This window comes from Centroberyx affinis, unplaced genomic scaffold (genome assembly GCF_046629955.1).
Source record: "Centroberyx affinis isolate AG114_WGS23_722 - 3 ecotype Tasmania unplaced genomic scaffold, CSIRO-AGI_Caff_v1 ptg006959l_1, whole genome shotgun sequence".
Classification (NCBI taxonomy): domain Eukaryota; kingdom Metazoa; phylum Chordata; class Actinopteri; order Beryciformes; family Berycidae; genus Centroberyx; species Centroberyx affinis.
Window position 1 is genome coordinate 1 of NW_027283523.1, and position 22952 is coordinate 22952.

Consider the following 22952-nt stretch of genomic DNA (forward strand, 5'->3'; position numbering starts at 1 on the left):
TTACTCTTCGTTAACCCGCCCACAACCCTTTTTGACCCACAACCGCAGGTCAATGCAACGTGATGCAAACGTGATGCAAACGTGACCAAACATGCATCATCCTTCCAAGTTTGGTCAAATCAAGCCAGCGGTGTGATACTAGAGAAGCTGACTGAGTTCTCTACAGTAGACATAATGTATTAATAAGTGTATTAATAGATATAATGTGTTAATAACATGCACAGTGTGATGTGTTACCTTTGTCTACGATGTGGTCCAGTCCTCCCAGCAGCCTCAGCTCCTCTTGAACCAGTCTCCTGCTCTCTTGGAGTGAGAGACAGCAGCGTCTCCATGGCCAGGTGGCCCGTCTGTGGGACACGGACCAGAGGTTTCATCACTCCATACACTGAGCTGAGCAAACCGACTCCTTACAGCTCACACCAGGAAACACAAGGCTTGGGCCGATGTTCGATAATATCGAATATCGCAATATTTTCCGCGGTATCGAAAATCGAATATATGCTTAGATCGCAACTGTGCAAACTTTTACACTTATAAACCTGTTATTCACTAGTGGTAGGATAGTGAAAAACAAAAATAATCACAGTTGTAGTGAAAATGTGTTTTACTTTTCCACAATCCCTGTTTTCCTGCAATATCAGGAAGGAGCAAATGACACCAAATGGCCGTTGTTTCCTTCGATGCTTAACAGTAAGATCAAATTTCTAGGCTTCTGATAATAATAGATACAGATATAAATTTAATGCAATTTAGAATAAATAAAATACCAAAATTATACTGGATATTGGCTAGGCTTGGGCTGATATTCAATATTATCGAATATCGCGATATTTCTTGAATAGAGATTATAATTCCAGATAGAAATATTCACAAATATTGTGATATTTCTATATAGCGAATAATAATCATTTTCATTATTAATAGCCTAGAAATTGGATGTAATTTGCAATAATATTATATATCACAATATTTTGGCAGGACAGTATCGCGATATAACTTTTTTTTATATCGCCCAAGACTAATATTGGCACAAAATATCAATAAATAAATGACTTTCTCCTCTCTCTCTCTGTGTCACTCAATCTCTTCTTCTCTCACTCCTCTTTCTCTCTTTCTTCCTCTCCTCTTTTAGGTTTTTCCTCTTGTCCTCTGCTCCTCCGTCTCTTTCTCCTCTCCTTTCTTTTTTCTCCTCTCTTCCTTGTTCTTCCCCTCTCCTCCCGTCCCTCTCTCCTCACCCATCTGTCACCTGCCCATCTTCTCCCTCCTCCTCTCCTAATTACTCTTTCCTCTCCTCCTCCTCTCCTCCTTCCCTTTTGTCTCCCTTCTTCTCCCCTCATCTTTCCTTCTCCTCTCCCTCTTCTTTTCTTCTTCTCCTCATCTCCTCTCCTCTTCTTTCCTCTTTCCACTCCTCCTTGTCACATCTCCTCTCTCCTTCTTGCCTCCTCTCCTCTCCCTCTTCTTTTCCTCTTCTCCTCTACTCTTTCCTCCTCTCCTTTCCTCTCCTGCTCCTCTCCTTTCCTTTCCACTCCTCCTTGTCACATCTCCTCTCTCCTTCTTGCCTCCTCTCCTCTCCTCTCCCTCTTCTTTTCCTCTTCTCCCCTTCTCCTCATCTCCTCTTTCCTCTCCTGCTCCTCTCCTTTCCTCACATCTCCTCTCTCCTTCTTGCCTCCTCTCCTCTCCTCTCCTCTTCTTTTCCTCTTCTCCCCTTCTCATCTCCTCTCCTCTTTCCTCTCCTGCTCCTCTCCTTTCCTCACATCTCCTCTCTCCTTCTTGCCTCCTCTCCTCTCCTCTCCTCTCCCTCTTCTTTTCCTCTCCTCCCCTTCTCCTCATCTCCTCTCCTCTTTCCACGTCTCCTTTCCTCTCCTGCTCCTCTCCTTTCCTCTTTCCACTCCTCCTTGTCACATCTCCTCTCTCCTTCTTGCCTCCTCTCCTCTCCTCTCCTCTCCCTCTTCTTTTCCTCTTCTCCCCTTCTCCTCATCTCCTCTACTCTTTCCTCCTCTCCTTTCCTCTCCTGCTCCTCTCCTCTTTCCACCTCCTCTCTCCTTCTTGCCTCCTCTCCTCTCCTCTCCTCTCCTCTCCTCTCCTCTCCTCTCCTCTCCTCTCCTCTCCTCTCCTCTCCTCTCCTCTCCTCCTCAGTCTCGGTTCTGGTCCTGAAGCCTGGTCTCGTACCGTGATGTTCTGCAGGTCCAGGTGTTTGTTGTGCACCGTGTCACACAGCTTCCGGATCTTCTCCTTCACCTTGGCGATCTCCCTGGCGCTCAGCTGGGGGGCGGAGTCGGTCCCGGCCACGCCCCCCTGGTCCTGGTCCAGCTCCAACAGGCGGATCATCAGGTCCAGACAGGAGCGGTCCAGGTCCATGTTCAACCGGTCTCTGCTCAGGATGTACATGAGAGACGCCGTGCACAACGCCAGGTTCTGAGAGAGGGAGAGGGAGAGGGAGGGAGAGAGAGAGAGAGAGAGAGAGGGGGAGAGAGAGAGAGGGGGAGAGAGCGAGAGAGAGGGAGAGAGAGAGAGAGGGGGAGAGAGTGAGAGAGAGGGAGAGAGAGAGAGAGAGAGAGAGAGGGAGAGAGAGAGACAGAGAGGGAGGGAGAGAGACAGAGAGAGGGGTGGAGAGAGAGAGAGAGACAGGGGGAGAGAGCGAGAGAGGGAGAGAGAGAGAGACAGGGAGAGAGAGAGGGAGACGGAGAGAGAGAGAGAGAGGGAGACAGAGGGGAGAGAGAGAGAGAGAGGGAGAGAGAGAGGGAGACAGAGGGGGAGAGAGAGAGAGAGAGGGAGGAGAGGGAGACAGAGAGAGAGAGAGAGAGAGGGAGACAGAGGGGGAGAGAGAGAGGGAGTTGAAGATAACTGTGATCCATCTATGTATTTACTATGCAGTTTATTTCATTTTATTTTACTTTATTTCTATCTCATTTATGTTTGAATCTATGCTTTGACAACATGTGCACATGTACGTCCTGCCAATAAAGCTCAGTGAATTGAATTAAATTGAGAGAGGGAGGGGGGGAGGGGTTGAGAGACAGATAGAGAGAGAGAGAGAGAGAGTCCAGAGAGAGACATGACGGAGAACAGTAGACACACACGGAAAACACTTGTTCGAAGGTAGTGTTCTAAATAAGAGAAGAAGAGAGATGTAAGTTATTGTTTTTATGGTAAGTGTTGGACTCATCAAGCATTTGAATTAGGCTTTTTTCTTGTTAAAAAACAAGCATATCATTGACAGGCCGACAGCGTGTGTGTTGAGCTCAATTCAATTCAATGCATTGTCACACGGTTATCAATTAAACTGATTCCACTAACGCTACTTAAATACCTCGAGGTAATGATGCTACCTACGTTAACATTGTAGGGCAGCAGATTACGAGTGATCAGGTTACTGTTTACATTAGTGATGCTGTGGGCCAGGTTTTTTTCAACCCGCGACCGTCCGATCCCACGCATGTATCCGAACACGCTCAACCCATTTTCATAAACATAAAACAACGACCCAAAACCGATCCGCAACCCGAAAAAAAGATTCAGGAAGGCAGGTAATTTTCCAAAGACTGGATGGTGGGATAAACCAGCTGGAGATTGGAGAAGTTTATACCGTTAATTAAATTTAAATGTAATTGGAATTTAGTCTATAATTACATTGTGTATGTGCTGTGTGAAGCCCATTTGACCCGCAAAGTTGATGTGACAGTCCCATTACAGTCTTTATCATATGTTTTGTTGTTTCTGTCTGTAACAGGCAAAAGAGTGCAGTAAAATGTTTTATTAATCGTGAGAGAGACTCGTGATCTCAATTCTAAGCAAGAAAATGGAGATTGTCATTGTATCCAGACTCGTGCGGCCCGGGTGCAGAGAGTTTCTCACCGGGTGCTGCGGGGCGTCGTTGAGCGTCTTGAAGACCTGAGCCACCTTCCCTCTGGCCCGCAGGTGCATCCTGAAGCTGGGCATGGCACAGCGCGTGGCCAGGCTGATCACACTGCACACACACACACACACACACACACACACACACACACACACACACACACACACACACACACACACACACACACACACACACACACACACACACACACACACACACACACACACACACACACACACACACACACACACACACACACACACACACAGAGAGTATGTTCAATCAAGACTGCAGGGACACACCCCTAAATTATGTGTAGCCCCGCCCAACTGGCGCTTGAGATCGACCGATGTCAACAATCCACATCAGCAAATGGTGACACGAATATAGCTGATGTCTACATTTTATTTTATTATTTAATAAACAAATTCTGCCCATTAGTGTGTAATTTGGCCCAAATCAACAAGAAGAAACACCAAAAAAAAAAAAAAAAGTTGACAACCAGCAATTTTTGCGGCATTTCATGTGCCAAATAAAACAAAAATAACAGTTAATAAATATTAACAAATTATAAATAACTGAGTCGATTTTTTTTTTGTTCGGCTTTGGTTGCTTATAATTAGGGCTGGGCGATATGGACAAAATCAAATATCACAATATTTTTGACCAAATACCTCGATATCGATATTGCGATAATATTGTAGGGATGACTATTGGTGCTTTCACAAAATATTTACACAATGAGATTTTTGATAAATAATCATCAGTAATGTGGATATAATGACTAAGTGGGTAAAGGCAAATAATAGAACAGCTAGAACAGTCTGGTAAGTTCAGGAAATGACATCACTTTACTGTAATGCAGCCTTTGAAACCAGGAAAACACAACAATTATGCCACGATATTACTTATATCACAATATTATGAAATCCAAAATCTAAGACGATATCTAGTCTCATATCACAATATCGATATAATATCAATATATTGCCCAGCCCTACTTATAATGTTGGTGATCTATGAAGTGAGGCTCACACTAAAGTTGCACACACTGCAAGTCAATCTGCATAAGAGACTAAGCTAAATGTAAAATGTGCAGGAGCCAGATCTCCATCTCTGCAGTGGTGGAAAGGGAGCGTTTCATTCCAGACCCGGGGCGTGCCGGCAGACTCCTACCTGAGGCAGCGTGTGTTGAGAGGCTGCCCGCTCTTCAGACCGGTGGCCAGATACTCGAAGTCGTCGGTGAACTCCTGGTTCTCTCCGAACTCCACCACATCGTTGAAGTGCTTCACATGCTGGACCACCGTGTACAGCTGGAGAACAGAGAGAGACAGAGAGAGACAGAGAGGGACAGAGAGGGACAGAGAGAGACAGAGAGAGACAGAGAGGGACAGAGAGAGAGAGAGAGGGACAGAGAGGGACAGAGAGAGAGAGAGAGGGACAGAGAGGGACAGAGAGAGACAGAGAGGGACAGAGAGGGAAAGAGAGAGACAGAGAGGGAAAGAGAGAGGGACAGAGAGAGACAGAGAGAGACAGAGAGGGACAGAGAGGGACAGAGAGAGACAGAGAGGGACAGAGAGGGACAGAGAGAGACAGAGAGGGACAGAGAGAGACAGAGAGAGACAGAGAGAGACAGAGAGGGACAGAGAGAGACAGAGAGGGACAGAGAGAGACAGAGAGAGACAGAGAGGGACAGAGAGAGACAGAGAGAGACAGAGAGGGACAGAGAGAAACAGAGAGGGACAGAGAGAGACAGAGAGAGACAGAGAGGGACAGAGAGAGACAGAGAGGGACAGAGAGGGACAGAGACAGACAGAGACAGACAGAGAGAGACAGAGAGGGACAGAGAGGGACAGAGAGGGACAGAGAGGGACAGTCAGCAGGGCGGGAAACTATCAGTAACCAGAGGACAAACACTGCTGCTGTGTTTCGTTCTCTTAAAGCCATTCTGATCTACAGTCTTCTGCTTAAATGCTTGAAATGACTTTCTTAGACAAATATGGTTTCAGAGTAGGGGTTTCTGGCACAACTTCACCTACTTCCAAGGTGCATGGAGAAGGGAAAAAGGTCTAAAAAGGTCAAAACTCCAGCGACACTTGTAGTATATAGAACAACTTTATTGTTTTTATTGTTTACAAATATGGTTTCAAAAATCAGATCATTTCCATCTTTCTCTGACTTGGAGAAAGTTATTCATGCGTTTATTTTCTCAAGAATTGGTTATTGTAATTCAGTCTTTACCTGCCTAAACAGTAAAGCATGCTCACGCCTTCAAGTCGTACAAAACGCTGCAGCTAGACTGTTGACTGGATCAAACAAAGGAGATCACATAACCCCTATTTTAGCCTCTTTGCATTGGCTTCCAGGTAACCTCAGGATTGACTTTAAGGTTTTACTCATTACTTTTAAAGCACTACATGGTCTAGCTCCAGCATACATATGTGAACTTTTAGAGAGGTGTGGATAATTTGGTATTATTTGTGAAGCACTTTGTAACTCTGTTTTGAAATGTGCTATATAAATAAAGTCTATTATTATCATTATTATTATTATAAATAGTGAAGTTGATCCTATGTATGAATTTCTTTCCAAAGCCTTTGCCTTTCCATCAAGGCAAAGAATCTAATATATAAGATAGTTTTGATTTGTTTAACACTTTTTTGGTCGCTGCATAATTCCATTTGTGTTATTTCATAGTTTTGATGTCTTGACTGTTATTCTAAAATGTGGAAAATAGTAAAAATAAAGAAAAATGTGGTGTGTCCAAACTGACTGGTAGCGTAAGTCTGTGGCTGGTAAGTTGGGCTGTTTTCAAACTTATAATCCATTAACTTTGTTGTTACTTTACTGCTTTTACACGTTGGTTCAGTTATGTTTCACACAGCAAAATTTCAAGCGACTGATAATTGATCGTCAAGTAATTTCTTTCATTGGTCAGAAATGTGGAGTTGTGGTCTTCATGTGAAACAGAGGATTTTCCTTCAGTTTATGAAACGAGTTTCTGAAAAAAAAAAGTTCTTGATACCACTTTACCTAAAGAGGAACTAAACCCCAAACCCAGATCTGTGGTGAAGCCTGACAACTAATGGTGAAAAGTAGGATCCTGAACTGGTCATCTCCTATTGGCTGATCTTGGGTGCCAGGTGATGATGTCACCTTCTATAGGGTAATATTAGGTGTGATGTCAACCAAAACTTACATTTTCTGATAATGTTCCTTCAAATGTTTCATACCTAATTTAGTCAAAGTTTTTAAATAAAATGTGCTTGTTCTCATCAGATCAGACAGCAGAATTGTGTCATGATATCCCAGGTGTGTGTGTGTGTGTGTGTGTGTGTGTGTGTGTGGTGTGTGTGTGTGTGTGTGTACCTCCTTGTGCTCTTTGCGGCACTTGAGTGTGGTGATGGTGTCCTGGTACAGGTCTGTGGGGAAGGTGACGGACTTGGTGACCTTCGGAGGAGGGGGAGGAGCCTTGAACACGCCGTCGTCCTTCTGGGCGTTCGTCGACTCCTTACTGGAACCTCCTGCTGAGACGCTCGGCTGCTGGGGGGGGGGGGGGGGGAGCAGGGGTTGATGGGAAACAGGAGGGTTATTGTTTGTGTGACTGTTTGTGTTTGTGGTCATGGTTTAGAGCGCTGACTCACTGACTGTCAGTCACTCTGGATGAAATCATCGGCTCAGCAGCTACAACACACTCCACCCATCAACAGCTTGGAAATATTATTTGATTTTCTGTTATTTTTCAATGAAGTAGTGAGGGGAAAAATGTCTGCAATTCTTTTGTTAACATAAAATATCGGTTTTCTTATACATATACACTTTGGATCTATTTTTTGTTTTATTTTGTGTCTTTCTGTCCAGTCAAAGCTGTGTGTGTGGTGTCATGAAGCAAAAACACTCTCAATCCATTTCTCCACGTTCATTTTCCAGCATCTCTCTGAGCCTTACCAAGAACAGGCCGTTTCTGTCTCCGTGTCTTTAAGGCTCATTAATATTAACGACCCCTCCGTTCCGATCGGCTAACCGTTTCCAGAGTGAAACGTGAGACGCCGCGGCCCGGCGGCTACAGGTAGGGAAAACTCTCCGGTAATAAACAATGACAACCGCTCAACCGCTTTGAAAAAAACACTTTGTTAGTCTGTTATTTCTTACAAAAATGATAATGAGCGAACCTTTGTGACGTCACAAAGTTACGGAAGTCCAAACGGCTCGTTTAGAGGCTCGCTGCACTAATATGGATTGTGTGGATTTAGTTTTGATACTTTCACCATGTTTAGATAGACCATCCAACTCCTTTATCACCACAGAGGAGAGGGGAGTCCTGCTTTACACCAGATGGGATCTTTAATTGTTTTAGTGTTATCGTGGCAAATATTTGCATGTATGATTTTCTTTCTCAAACTAAACCTTGTTAGTTTTTAATGGGGTTAAGTTATTGCAAACCAACAAAAACTAGGTGCCCCCAAACTGTTGATGGACAGTGTATTTACAGAATCTCCTTAACTCACAGACTCACTGCGCTCTATGTAAGCTATCAGCTACAATAAAACATGGCCGGTGTTATCAGAGAGTCACGGGACGCTGCTGCTGCTGCAGGTCGGTGTTCTTCACAGAGATAATGAGACCGTCTGTCTGTCTGACTCTAATGACGCCTGCTTAACGGTCAGAGGGAGACAGAGACCTGAGGGGGGGAAGCTGCTGGAGAGAGAGATATATATGATGTCAGAGAGAGAGAGAGAGAGAGAAAGAGCGAGAGAGAGAGAGAGAGAGAGAGAGAGAGAGAGAGAGAGAGAGAGAGAGACAGACAGAGACAGAGACAGAGAGAGAGAGAGAGAGAGAGAGAGAGAGAGAGAGAGAGAGTAGGCCTTGCTATGTTTCCATCCAACTGTCAAGCCGCTTTTAAGCAAACCATTAAATGCAAATTAAAATTGCACTGGAAATTATAAAATGCAAATTAGCTGCGTTTCCACCAGCTGGGTTGAAGTGAATAAATCGGCGTTTTCAGGAACAGATCGGCGCTGAGTCGTCGTTACACAGCTGAGGCTGTAACTGCTGAGTCAGTCGACTCTACAGGTAACCAGCCATCACCTGGAGTCACTTCTATTCTGGATACACTGGATATGGAGTTATTTTAATCAAAATTGTATTGTTGTTGCTACTATAACATTGTTTTGTACATTTCATTGCTTTGGCAACACTGACATTGTCATTCATGCCAATAAAGCATTTTTGAATTTGAATCTATGGTAAAAGTTCTAGCTCCCTGGCAGACTTTGAGAATAGCCGGTGAATTTTGGGGTTTAGCAGCCAGTTTCCTGTCCTGCCCAGAACCGGCTTTGAGTCCTGCACAGAAAACAAAACCGTGGGAAAAAATGTACTTCTAGTGTCGAGAAAGTATATAAATGAAGGTCCAGGCCCAGCTGAGTTAAAACCTTTGTACGCCCAGAGGAAGTCGTAAGCTGAAAATAAAAGCATTTCATATGTAACTCCCAGCTGTGCCTGGACTGGAGTTATACACTTTCTTTATGCTGGAACTATAGTTTTTCCATTGCTTTGTTTTCTATTTACTTCCTCCCAACCCAGGAGCATCTGTGAAGCTGGTTTGAAATCCTGATCCGCTTCCAAGTGCAACTGTTCACCTGGTGTTGATTACTATTGGCTGCAAGCATTCCTGACTGCTGGTTACTGGTAATGTTGAACAAAGGAAGAAATAGCTTGCTCAACTCCATACTCTTCTTGTTGTCTTTAGGGTGCAGAGTCTTATGCATGTAGATTAAAAAAAAGAGGCATGTCCACACAACCAAATGAACTACAAAAGTTTATTATACGCACAGCAGCAAGCTGAGAAACCAACGCGTTTCAGCACTAAGCCTTCATCTGCGTTTCCCAAGTTACTGGTAATGTTGGTCATGTAGGAATTAAAGTTTATTCCGCTGTAAGTCTGGATAAGAGTGTCAGCTAAATGCCCGAAAGGTAAAATGACTGTTTATTTTGTAGGATTGAAGATATTTCTCCACTCTAATGAACTGACCTCTTCATGATACAGCAACAGTCGAGCTACACATAAATATTGAATGATTTTGAAGCTGTAAGTGGGTCATGTTTGGATTGTTTGATGGAGAAAAAAGGACATCTTAAAGAAATCTTAAGAGTATTTTGGAAAGGAGTAGGTGTGTGTGTGTGTGTGTGTGTGTGTGTGTGTGTGTGTGTGTGTACACTTACAGGAGCAGTTTGTGATCGTGAGAAGAAAGATGGGGGGGGCTCCTCTTCTCTGTCCACTGTCCAGTGTCTGGCGTTGTACACTGCTTTAGTAGGAGACTGCAACACACACACGCACACACACACACACACAGTGAGCAGCAAAACAACAGATATTAGAACAACTCTAAAGCCCTAAGCACAAATGTACCTCATTAAAATGTCTTACGTAAGGAAAGTAAAAAACATCACAACATATTTCACATTTTCAGTGCTGGGGAAAAACCTGTGAGAGTTTAATAGGAAGAGATAACCTTGCAGATCGGTGCAGAGGTAGACGAGATAATGAGAGCGTAATACTGTGCTGGAATATTGAGTTTACCTCCTTATTGCAAAATCAGTGTCTCAGTTGTCTTACGGCTTGAATATTTCTTTTTAACTCGCCTGCTGCCCTCAGAGGGGGTGCAGCTCAGAAGTAGGACGGTTGTATATTTTGTATAGTGCTATTTAACACCTGTGTTAGAGGAGGACTTCTATACAGGATGGGAAGGTACAACCAGCCACCAGCCAGATGCTGCTACATTTGTACCATATTACGTTACTTACTGTACCAGGGACTTTGGCAGGTGACCAACCATCATTAGTAAGGTCCCATTCTATTCTAATACCTTAGTTGGCTGGTTAAGTCTTGACAGTAGCACGTTAAAGTGGTTTGAAAGCTATCTGAGTCACAAAACACAGTCAGCTGGAGCAGAGGGACTTAAATCTGGATTCTTCACTATTTCCAGAGGCGTCCCACAGGGTTCCATTTTAGGTCCCCTTCTGTTTGCGCTTTTTATAAACGATATTTGTATTTCTTTGCAGTAGCGTTCTAAATTACATTTCTACACTGATGATACAGTCTTGTTTTCCACAGCAGCTTCTTCTAAGTCTTTGGCTTCTTCCTGTCTCCAATCTGACTTGCAACCCTTACAAATGGTGCTTACTGATCTCAAACTTGTTCTGAATGCAGATGAAACAAAGTGCTTGCAGTTTCCCAGGAAGCAAGACTCAGTTCCAGGATTTCCTATCAGCACCTTAAGTGGAAAAAGACTGCAGTCGTATTAATACCTTGGCATTTGTCAAGACTGCGGTCTTATAAATAAGACTGCGGAGTTATTAATACCTATTAATAACTCGGCATTTGCTAAGGTATGCAGTCTTATTAATGCAGTGTTATTAATACCTTGGCATTTGGATTGATGAAAACCAGTTGTTTAATTATTCTGAAGAGTCAACTAAAAAACTGAAAGTGGAACTGAGTTTGTACAGGAATAGGTCATGTTTTTCACCAGATAACACAAGGCAAATTGTTCAGTCCACTTTTATGTCCGTTTTCTGTTTTCCGTCCCTCTTGCTGCAGTAAACCACAGCGCTCTGTGATTCATTACAGCAGACGGTTTCCTCACACACCAGTGTGACCTTTACCAAAACGTGGGAAGGCCATCCCACTCAGTGAGAAGGGATCATCATTAACTGTTCATTTAACAAGCTCTCCTCAACAACTTGGCTTTTTAGCTGCGACAAGCAGCTCTATAGCTCGCTCTGTCAGTTGGTCGGTCGGTTGGTCGGTCCACAAAAATGTCCCCACGTGTGTAGCATGCATTTATGTGGTTGCAGCTATTGCAAATTCGCACTTGTTAACTTAAATCTTTGTTACACTTCAAACCGTGTAACTAAATGACTTGTTCACATGGCTAATGCCAGAGGGCCGTCAGGTTAGACTGAAGTTAGGAAGTTAGTTAGGTTTGTAAGTTCTGTGCTGAGTAAATGAACTACAAGCTGTGCTGAAACTGGACTTCCTAATCCCTTTGGATGACTTCATGACCTTACTTGAAACATTGACTGTACACAGCTGCGACTGTTTATAGCGACTACTGATTTTTGTATGCGTCTGTCTTGTGTGTCCACGGCTAAGTATCAATATGCGTTCTTGTGCATTCTCGTGTCCTCCATGGCGCGTTTTATGTCATATCTATCAGCTGAAGCATGACTCCAAAACAAAAGAACGACAGGACGGAGGACGGATAGAAAACCCAGAAGTTTCCTTGCCAATCTCAAAATATCGAGGATGCATCGGATGGAGACTTGACCGGCGAGATCGAATTGAAAGCCCCAAGCGAACTAACAGCTGTGTCTTAAATAATCAGCACACGACCTGAAGCTCACAAGTGGCTAGTAAACTTCAGAATCCATAAGCCAGCATAAGAGGAAGAGATAAGGAGACTAGGGGCAAAAAAAAACATATTATTTTATTAAACGTATCATTAAAATGAATCCTTGTTAAATGTATTTTATCGGAGCGGTTGTCTAGTTTAACTACTTTTCTCATGCCACGGTACTTTGTGATAAACTTGAAACGTGACGATGTGAGAGCGGGATCAATGAAGAGAGACAGAAATCGGGCGAGATGGAAAGACATACAGAGCCAAAGAGGAAAGACAAGAACCGATGAGAAAGAGGGAACAGAGAGAGAGAGAGAGAGAGAGAGAGAGAGAGAGAGAGAGAGAGAGAGAGAGAGAGAGAGAGAGAGAGAGAGAGAGAGAGAGAGAGACAGAGAGAAAAAACATGACTGGATGCACATTAATCTGGTGAGTCCGCCAGCACTGATCAAACAGCAGGACACACACACACACAGCAGATACTTAAGAACAAACACAGAGAAACAGTCACATAACCCCACACACACACACACACTCTCACACCATGAAACAAACACACACACCCTCCCACACCCTCATCCTTTCATCCTTGGCACGTCTCCTGTCCTCTCTCTATATCTTTTTTTTGCCAAACCTGAGGTTGGCGGTTGCCGGGGCATTCATAAAGAAAAACAAAAGAGGGAACGAAGGAAGGAGAGACGGGCATAAAAGAAAAGAAAAGAGAGAAAAAAGAGAAGAAGGGGGTTTGGCTGTAGAGCAGAGCGCTGTGCCCGGCAGGAGGGGGGGGGGGGGTGAGGGGGGGGGGGGGGCACCGCAGGGTTAATAAGCAGAGACAAAAGGGGAGATTGGGGATGAGCTTCGCTGTCCTGGAACATCAAGTCACCGAATTAAACCTTCCTACAGTAATCTGGACGACACAGACGGCCACCTACCCCGCCCCGCCCCCCCTTCACCCCCCTTCACCCCGCCCACCCCGCCCCGCCCACCGCTAAGCTGCATGGGAGAGACGGGGGGGAAGGTGGGTGAGTGCTGCTGCCTAAAAAAAAAAAACAGAACCCATCCCAGTCGGCATGGCGGGACGTCCGTAAACAGCAAACTGCTTCTCACTGCCAAGGTGATGTGATAAACATGAGCTTCTGAATCAACACAATAAAAACTGAGCTTGAGGCTGAGTTTAAAGTGCTAGGTGCCTTTTTTTTTTTTTTTTTTTACACCTGGCATATTGTAGTTTTAATTCTGACAAACACGACCAAGACCAAGATATTCTTCAATAGCTTTGGAAAGCACAACACAGGGCTTTAGCATTGGTTTTCTTGGGGAAAATAAGGAATGCGACTTGGCCTTTGGACCGGTGCGACCGAAGGGGAAAGCAGTAAACACATCGTCCGCTAAGAACGATGCACGGGCAAGTCAACGTGATTCTGAAAACACCGGGACGCAGCCATGAGACGCATCATTTCCCCAAGCTTCACCAAAATCTGATCAGAGCAGAGGTGGGGACACATGACTTGGACTCGAGTCACAGTTTTAATTGCTTGAGACTTGACTTGATGCATGAAGAGAAGACTTGAGACTTGACTTGACTTGGGTTCTGGTGACTTGGGACTTGACTCTGACTTGTACTCTGATGACTTGAAAAGGTTTCTAAAGTCTTGACTTGAGATCTTGTGTTTGTGTAAATGACTTAGATTGAAAGTGATGAGATTTGTTCCAGCAGACGACTGAATTTAAATTCTGTTTTCTGAATTTGTATGGAATGATTGAATTTATTGAAGTTGAAACTGATTCTAGAAATCAAACTCATGATGCTCTTACCAAGTTTTTATCCTATTAAAACCATATTGCATTGAAAAGTCCTAGATATTTAGTTTTCTTTAAGATATTAAATTGATACTGGACTCTTGATTTGTTCTGACTTGACTTGCTGTTCTACATTTAGACTTGAGACTTGACTTTAATGACATGGACTTGACTTGGACTTGACTCGGTAATCTACATTTAGACTTGAGACTTGACATTAATGACATGGACTTGACTTGGACTTGACTCGGTAATCTACATTTAGACTTGAGACTTCACATTAATGACATGGACTTGACTTGGTAATCTACATTTAGACTTGAGATTTGACATTAATGACATGGACTTGACCTGGACTTGACTTGGTAATCTACATTTAGACTTGGGACTTGACTTGAGAATTGCTCCTGACTTGGGACTCGAGTGAAGCTGACCTGGTCACCCCCCTTGAGACTTCACACGTGGCGGAGAGACGAACCAACAAATGCAAACCGATCAAAAGTTCCTCTCGCAGTTTTCCCTTGCGGAGCGACAAATAAAAACCCGAGTTAGTGCAGGAGGACGAGTCTCAGGCTGCAGATGTGTGGAGAGAGTCATTGTTATGCATCCAATAACCGCTCATCCCATAAAAACTTTCCCCAAATAAACCCGACACCGCCTCCTAAATATGGATGAGTGCGTCATTATGATAGCGTCTAATATCTCCCTCCGTCCTCGGTGGAATAACCCAACAGCACTCCAGCTCCGCGGACGCACGGTTTACTGTAATTGAGCCGCGGTTTTGACGACTCCGCTATCGGCCGGTCACTTCCAAGGGCTATTGTTTCTATAATGAGCTCCACTCGGCTCCGGCTCCCGTTTATGTTAACTGGAGATGGAGCAAGGGAGCCAGAAAGTACATTAGAGAGAGCGAGAGAGAAAGAGTATATTAGTGGAAGAGGGGGGCGGACGCAGAGACAGAGAACATTATTTGGAGAGGTAAAAAAAAAATGAAGATATAGAGAGACAAAGTCATCAAGAGGAAGCGATGGAGAGACGGAGGGAACATTATTCAAGCGAGAGAGAGGCAGAGTTATTGTGAGAGTCGGGGCATGAAACTGGAGAGCGAGGGAGAGAGAGAGAGAGAGAGAGAAAGTACATTAAGTCCATTATTATGCTCCTATGGGGAAGTGGTCTGCAGCAGCCGGACGCAGAGGAAATTAACTTTATAGCTCGGCGCTCTGAAAGTTTCCTCCAGGTGCCGAGAGAGAAGTTCAGGACAAACTTCTCTCCGTTTCTATAAAGGCTTCGGACAAGGAAAGGGGATCCAAAGCTGCGGCACAGTTCCCTTAAAGGGCCGCCAATGTAGGAATTCAGATTTTCCTCTGTTCATACACACATTAAACAGAGATGATTCATGTAGATGTTGTATAAATGTGATTTTGTTTAAGTGATTTTTTAAATTTAAAGTTTTTACATTTTCAAAACTCCGCCCTTTTCTCCAGTCGGTTTCAGTCTAACTCCAGGAAACGCATCACAGCTGGACTCGCTCCCGATTGGCTCCCTCACTAAAGAATGACTGAAATCCATCCAATCAGGGTCCAGTTTGCAGCGTTTGAACTGGAAAGGCTCCACTCAGCAGCAGCAAGGTACATTTATTTGCAAAATATCATGAAGAATATTATTCTGATCCTGATCCAGATCCACAGTACGTTTGAAAACAAAATCATAAAACCTGAATAAAACAATGGACCTTTAATATAAACTGTTTTACATCAGAGGGATGATTCCAAAACAAAAGAACGCCAGGACGGAGGACGGATAGAAACCCCGGAAGTTTCCTTGCCAACCTCAAAATATCGAGGACGCATCGGATGGAGACTTGACCGACGAGAACGAACAGAAAGCCCCAAAATTCACTGTGACAATGGCGAGCAGCACTGAAACTGTCAGGAAGCTTCTCTCTCACTCCTTTTCCACCAAATTAGCTCTGGTTCTTGAACCGGTTCCGTTCAGGATTCTTGGAACCTTGGAGCTATCTAGCAAACCGGCCCGCGTTTCCTCCAGTTTTGAGCGGAACCGTTGTGATCAAGGATGTGTCATCAGGAGGGCGTTCACAACGCACACAGGAAGTAAACAGCAGCAGCAAGATGGCGGATCGCACTGATTACCTGCGAGCTTTTGTTCTGTTACTACAGATATTTGTTTTTATCCAACTATTAATGATAAGAAGACGTAGACCACTATTAGGTGCAATGACTTTCCAACCTGTAGAATATGACACGCCCACTGATGTCATCACGGTTCACACTTGAAAACCTGCTATTTTTTGGTTCCAGCTGGGAACCAACTTTTCGGGCTCCGAACCAATTTATTTTTGGTCGAAATGCTCCGAACGGTTCAAAATTAGGTGCACGAACCAGACCGGAACCCGTTCCATGTTGGTGGAAAAGGGGAATCAGAGTCTCAGTTTAATATAAACTGTTTCACATCAGAGGGACTCCGTGTTTTACATCGAGTAACATTTTCTATCCAGTTTTGGTCCGGCTCTACAGAACCTGTTGGAATTCCTAAAGTAGTCCTGCTAATAACATCTACAATCATACAGTACTTCTCTTAATGAAGTTACAAAGTGCTGTAGAGCTGCAACGATTAATCGATTAGTTGTCAACTATTAAATTAATCGCCAACTATTTTGATAATCGATTAATCGGTTTGAGTAATTGTCAAAATTCTCTGATTCCAGCTTCTTAAATGTGAATATTGTCTGGTTTCTTTCCTCCTCTATGACAGTAAACTGAATATCTTTGGGTTGTGGACAAAACAAGACATTTGAGGACGTCATCTTGGGCTTTGGGAAACACTGATCCACATTTTTCACCATTTTCTGACATTTTATAGACCAAACAACTAATCGATTAATCGAGAAAATAATCGACAGATTAATCGACAATGAAAATAATCGTTAGTTGCAGCTCTAAAGTGCTGTGAACTGAAAGGAACATACCAACCATCAGGTGGGAAGCCTCCATTAACACCCAGAGAGTTAAGACCCGCCCACCAAACTCCAAAAACAGTATTTAGTCAAATGAACAACACAGCTACAGCAGAACAAGAGTGAAAACAAATCATCTGAGTTTCCTCTCATGTAGCATTGGAGCAGCTAAATATAGACCGGCTGGCTGTCAAGCCCTATAAAACACCACCGATCCATATAAATATGAATTACCTAAGATTACATTTCCGCCTGTCTGGATTTCTATCATTGATCCGTCTCCTCTATAAAAAGGCACCGGCTCTTATGGGATCAATAGAGTCTGATAGGCGGTCGGCTCGGTCTGAGAGGGCATTAGCACTCTGATAAATAGAAGAGAAGCGGTTCAGAGACGCTCAGCGACAAGTCCATCCCTTCCTCCATCCAGACATGAATAATCCAGCAGGCTGAAGCAGCGCTGCTCCTCCGCTCCGCTCTGCCCACAGAACACTGAGTCATGTGGTCTGCTGCTGGCTCTGGATCTGGATCTGGATCTGAAGCTTCAGTGTTTCCCATGCACAGGCTTCACCCGGGCGCCGCGGCCGGGAGGATTTTTAAATAATGTTTTTCAAGTTTAATCTCAAAGTTGCAGGGATGGGGATCGTTTAGATTTTGCAGACACCGGTGCTAAAACAACACTTTTAAAAACGGTACCGGAGCCTAAATGGAGTCTGAACAAACAACATTAAAGAGCAACCAAACCCCACCTAAACCTGTGGTGACACCCAGTGTGAAAAGTGGGGTACTGCACTTGCCATCTGCTATTGGCTGGTGCTTGTGCCAGGTGATGTCACCTTCCATAGAGTACAACAGGTGATGACATCACCTGGCACAAAGACCAGCCAATAGCAGAAGGCCAGTGCAGTACCCTACTTTTCACCATTAGGTGTCAAGTTTCACCAAGAAATTACATCAAATTTCTAGGCTATAATAAGAATTATTATCATTATTATTATTATTAAGAGCCTAGAAATTTGATCTTACCATTCAAGCATTGGAGGAAACAACGGACATTTGGTGCAATTTGCATTAGAAAAACAGGCCGATGATTCTTCTCTTAATTTATTAAACCATCAGAAAAAGGTTCTTTTTGCTGGCTTAATTGCAGCCAAAAAAATCCATATCAAAAGATGGATACCCCCACATACTCTATCGATTAATCAATGCATATCTTCCTTTCATAATGTACTAGATTTAGAATTGTCAATTGCATCTGCAAACAACGCTAAAGGAGAAACATTAGAGGCCGTAAAAAGAGCTGCTGATCTGGTGATATCTTTTATGTAAAATATGATTGTAGATATGTGTATATTTGTATGCGAGGAAGGGCGAGTGTGAGGGGGTACGTGCCTAGTTTTGTGTACAATTATGATATGTTATATTAATATGCGTATGAATAGATGAACTTCTATGATTGCAGATAAGCAACACTATATTATTTGTGAAGCGGCAAGAGGGGTGGGTTTTTGTATTTTTGTGTATAATTTGTATATTTGTATGTTTATGCCACGTTGTGAGGATGGCATGGAAAAATCTAAGCAACACATGGTGCCATGGCCGGGAGGGGTGGGGAAGGTTTTTTTTAAATCTGACAGAGCGTCCCGCTGTGAAAACCAGGGTGAAATTTTAAATTCTGCAATTTGCTCCGAGCTTGTATTTATAACAGTGTCTGTAAACAGTAACTTGACATGTTTTAGTCAAAGATGTGTAGAACTGCCCAACACTAACATGAGTTAACATGAGTGAGAGATGGCATGACTTAACATGAGTCGGAATTTCGAGAAAAGTCATAATATTATGAGAAAAAAAGTCATGAAATAATAATAATAATTATTAAAAAAAATATCATGAAAATAAGTTAGCAGCACTAAGGATCAATCAATAATATGACTTTTTTCTCTAAATATTAGATTTTAATTATTTTAATAGTGGCTCTAAATTACCTTTGTATGGAACAGATATGAATATATGAAGAAAAAAAAAATCAGGTAAGAGCAGCAGTGTGGAGCTGAGCCTGAAGCCTGCAGTGACCTGGTCTGAGTGACAGGTGTGTGACAGGTGTGTGTGACAGGTGTGTGTGACACGTGTGTGACAGGTGTGTGTGACAGGTGTGTCTGACCTTCTTGGGTCCGCTGAAGATCCTGCGGTGTGTGTCTGGGGCCTTCTCCATCTGGGCCGGTTTGCCCAGAGGCCTTCTGGGAGCTTCAGCCACCACTCTGAGGCTGTCCTCCGAGAAGTCCAGGACGTCTGTATGCACACACACACACATATACATAAAAAACACATCTTAAAATCCCCATTTTAAACCTATTTTCTTCCTACTGAATTAAGAGAGAGCACTAATTACCTAACCATTAAACATGAACTTAAGAGATGGCTTAAAGCAAACCAACCTTGCAATCAACGGTAATCATACTACCTCATCTCTGGCACTGCCTTTACCTACTCATTGTTTTTCATATATCTGTTACTTTTGTAATGTATTGTATTGTATTTTATTGTATTGTATTGTATTGTATTGTATTGTATTGTAATGTATTGTATTGTGTCGTACTGTAGTGCTTGCTGAAGCATTGCATTGATAACATTAGGCCACTAATTTGTAATAACCTGCCCAGGGACTACAGATGAAAATTAGCTCATTAGCTAACTCTGGCACATTTACATTGATGTGGAAACTGAAATGTTGATTAATGTGCACTGTCCTCGGTAAATAAATAAATAAAATAAAATACATTTTTACCCCAGGATAGTGCAGGCTGATACTCAAACTGCTAAATAAATAAGAACGATAAGCAACCACAGAAAACGTAGATCTTTGTGCATGTGTCTTAATCCATGTTTACAGAACCAGATTTCAATGTGTGGAGTCGGCCTGAAATGCAAAGCTGTTAAGTAACTAAGTACATTTACAGTACATTTCCTTCAGTCCAGTTCTGAGGTTCTGGCTCTTTACTGAGTATTTCCATCCTGTGAGGCTTTCTACTTTTCCTCCTCTACATCTCAGAGGGAAATCTTGTTCTTTCTCCTCCTCTACATTTATCTGCCAGCTGGAGTTACTAGTTACTTTGCAGAATAAGGTTTTACATCAAAACATACGATAAGCTCATAAAACATGTTGCATTGTTAGAGTTTAAACTCCCCAACAGTATATGGAGCAGTTAGACGACAACATTAAAATACTTCTGACAGGTTCATGCTTCAATAATTTAACTCTCTGACAGAATGACAGAAAAGACTTTTACTTTTCATACTTCAGTTCATTTCACTAATAATACTTCTAGACTTTTACTGAAGTAAACTTTTGAATGCAGGACTTTCACTCTTAACAAAGTATTTTTCCATCATGGTGTTGCTGCTTTTACTGAAGTAAAGGATTTGAGGAGTTTTTCTGTTGAAGTGACAGTGACACACAGTGTTGTTTTCATGTGTTCTCAGTTCATCTCATGTTCCTGCATGTTCCTCCTCATTCAGACGGATAAACCCACACACACACACACACACACACACACACACACACACACACACACACACACACACACACACACACACACACACACACACACACACACACACACTCTGACCTTTAACACACTGACAGGCTGCTGAGTGTGATGAGCTGCTATCAGGGCGTCCTGCTGTGTGTCTGTGTGTATAAGTATGTGTACACAGAGCATAGTGTATTAATGCTGGTATAGGGGTTAGGTGTATTTGTATATTTGTGTGTGTGTGTGTGTGTGTGTGTGTGTGTGTGTGTGTGTGTGTGTGTGTGTACAGTACACAAGGCAAATGGCCTCCACTGGTATGACCTTAAAACTACTGAGCATGGAAACGCCTGCACTTTTTCTTTCTCATACCAGCAGGCAACTTTCAATACAGAGAGAGAGAGAGAGACAGAGTGAGAGAGAGAAAGAGAAAGAGAAAGAGAGAGACAAGGACAGAGAGAGAGAGAGAGACAAGGACAGAGAGAGAGAGAGAGAGAGAGAGAGAGACAGAGAGTGAGAGAGAGAGAGAGAGAGAGAGAGAGAGAGAGAGTGAGAGAGAGAGTGAGAGAGTGTGTGTTTGTGTGTGACAGAGTGTGTGAACAGTCTGATTGGAGTTTTTGTTCTTAAAACATTTCTCTGAGGCAGAAATAATCTGATTGGTTGAGTTAAACCTCAGTGGGCGGAGCCAAAGAACCACAGTTTTTGTGAAACTCAGTGAAAAAGACACGAGGTCAGAGAGGAGGAAGCTAATGTTATTAAGCCTAGCGCTCTGCTGCTAACTGAAACAATACAATCTACCATACTAAGTTATCTAGGTTAGCTAGTTAGCTAGCTGACCTTCAAGTTCAAACTAGCCATACTAGCCTGTAGCTAGCTAGGGAAGCTAGTTAGCTAGCTGACCTTCAAGTTCAAACTAGCCATACTAGCCTGTAGCTAGCTAGATAAGCTAGCTGCTGACCTTCAACATCATGATGTCATGGTCATGAAGAAATGAAGAAAAGAAGTCGTTGCCATTTCTATTTTTTAGATTTGGACCAGAGTTCCTTCTTTGCCATCCAGGTTTACCAGTTAGCTAACTTGCTCTCTGAAAAACTGTTCTTTGGCTCCGCCCACTGAGGTTTAGCTCAACCAATCAGATTATTTCTGCCTCCAGTGCAGCTCTGCCTCTGAGAAATGTTTTTTTTTGTTATCAAATATTTTTATTTAAACAGACAATAATAGCCAGCAGCACAAAAAGGTAATTCAACAATAGGCCATGGTCATGAATAAATGAATAAAATTATTTCATGTATATATTGTATTTATTTTCATTTTGTTATGACCAGAGTTACTTATTGTGACAGTTAGCTAGTTAGCTAGCCAGTTAGCTAGCTTGTGCTCTGAAAAAATTTGGTTCTTTGGCTCCGCCCACTGAGGTTTAACCAATGAGATTATTTCTGCCTCTGAGAAACACTTGTATCGCTAAAACTACAATCTGCATGGTCTTCATTGTCCCGTGTGTATGTGTGTGTGTGTGTGTGTGTGTGTGTGTGTGTGTGTGTGTGTGTGTGTGTGTGTGTGTGTGTGTGTGTGTGTGTGTGTGTTGACCTGCTCGTATCCTGCTGCTCTCGGTGTACTTCTTGTTCTCCTTGGCTTCCAGTCTCTCCCGGCTCTCCAGCATCTCGAAGGGATCCGGCGGACTGTCCATCGGCGTTTCCATGGCGACCGCCGCGGCCGCCTCGGCGACGGCGGCCCTCTTGGCCTTCCTCCTCTCTTTGGAGCCGTGGTCCTCGTCCTCCTCGTCCTCCTCGTCTCCGTCGCTGTCGCTCATGTCGTCGAAGCCGAAGTATTTGATCTTGTAGCTGGAGCTGCCGCCGGCTCCGTCCCCGCGGTGCTCGTCCCGCCGGGCCTCGCCCTCGCCATCGCCCTCGCCGTCCTCGAACCCGAAGGACGCCAGCTTACTGTCCTTCTTAGACTTGTTCTGCGTCTGCCTGAACCTGCAGCCGGACACAAAGCTGGGATTAGCTAATCGCTTTTTATACTTTACTTTTATTATTTAACACTTATCTTTTCAGCTTAGCTTCTAATCAGCCTGCGTTTTAACTGTTTAATTTGATTGTGTTCTTTTATCTGTGTTTTTTTAATGCATTTCATTTGTTCTTTGATATACTGTATATATTTGATCTTTTTATCTGTTTTTTATCTGCCTTCTACTGATGTAAAGCACTCTGAGCTGCATGTTGTGTATGAAAGACGCTATACAAATAAAGATTATTATTATTATTTTAACAGGGCAGAGGTGAGACCAAGTCAACTTTGCTCGAGTCCCAAGTCAGTCTCAAGTCTAAATGTAGAACAGCAAGTCAAGTCAGAACAAATCAAGAGTCCAGTATCAATTTAATATCTTAAAGAAAACTAAA

The 22952-nt window shown here is 43.2% G+C and overlaps 1 protein-coding gene across 1 annotated transcript; it reads right to left on the reverse strand.

Moving 5' to 3' along the window:
• Positions 1-237: 237 nt before the first annotated feature.
• Positions 238-22547, reverse strand: LOC139639209 (wings apart-like protein homolog; the record flags this gene model as incomplete). Its single annotated transcript, XM_071513293.1, is given in 10 exon segments — positions 238-285; positions 288-308; positions 311-347; positions 2170-2415; positions 3856-3967; positions 5033-5169; positions 7226-7396; positions 10079-10174; positions 19188-19315; positions 22141-22547. Coding segments are annotated over 10 exon segments (1403 nt in total), but the record flags the coding sequence as incomplete, so codon positions are not given.
• Positions 22548-22952: the final 405 nt, after the last annotated feature.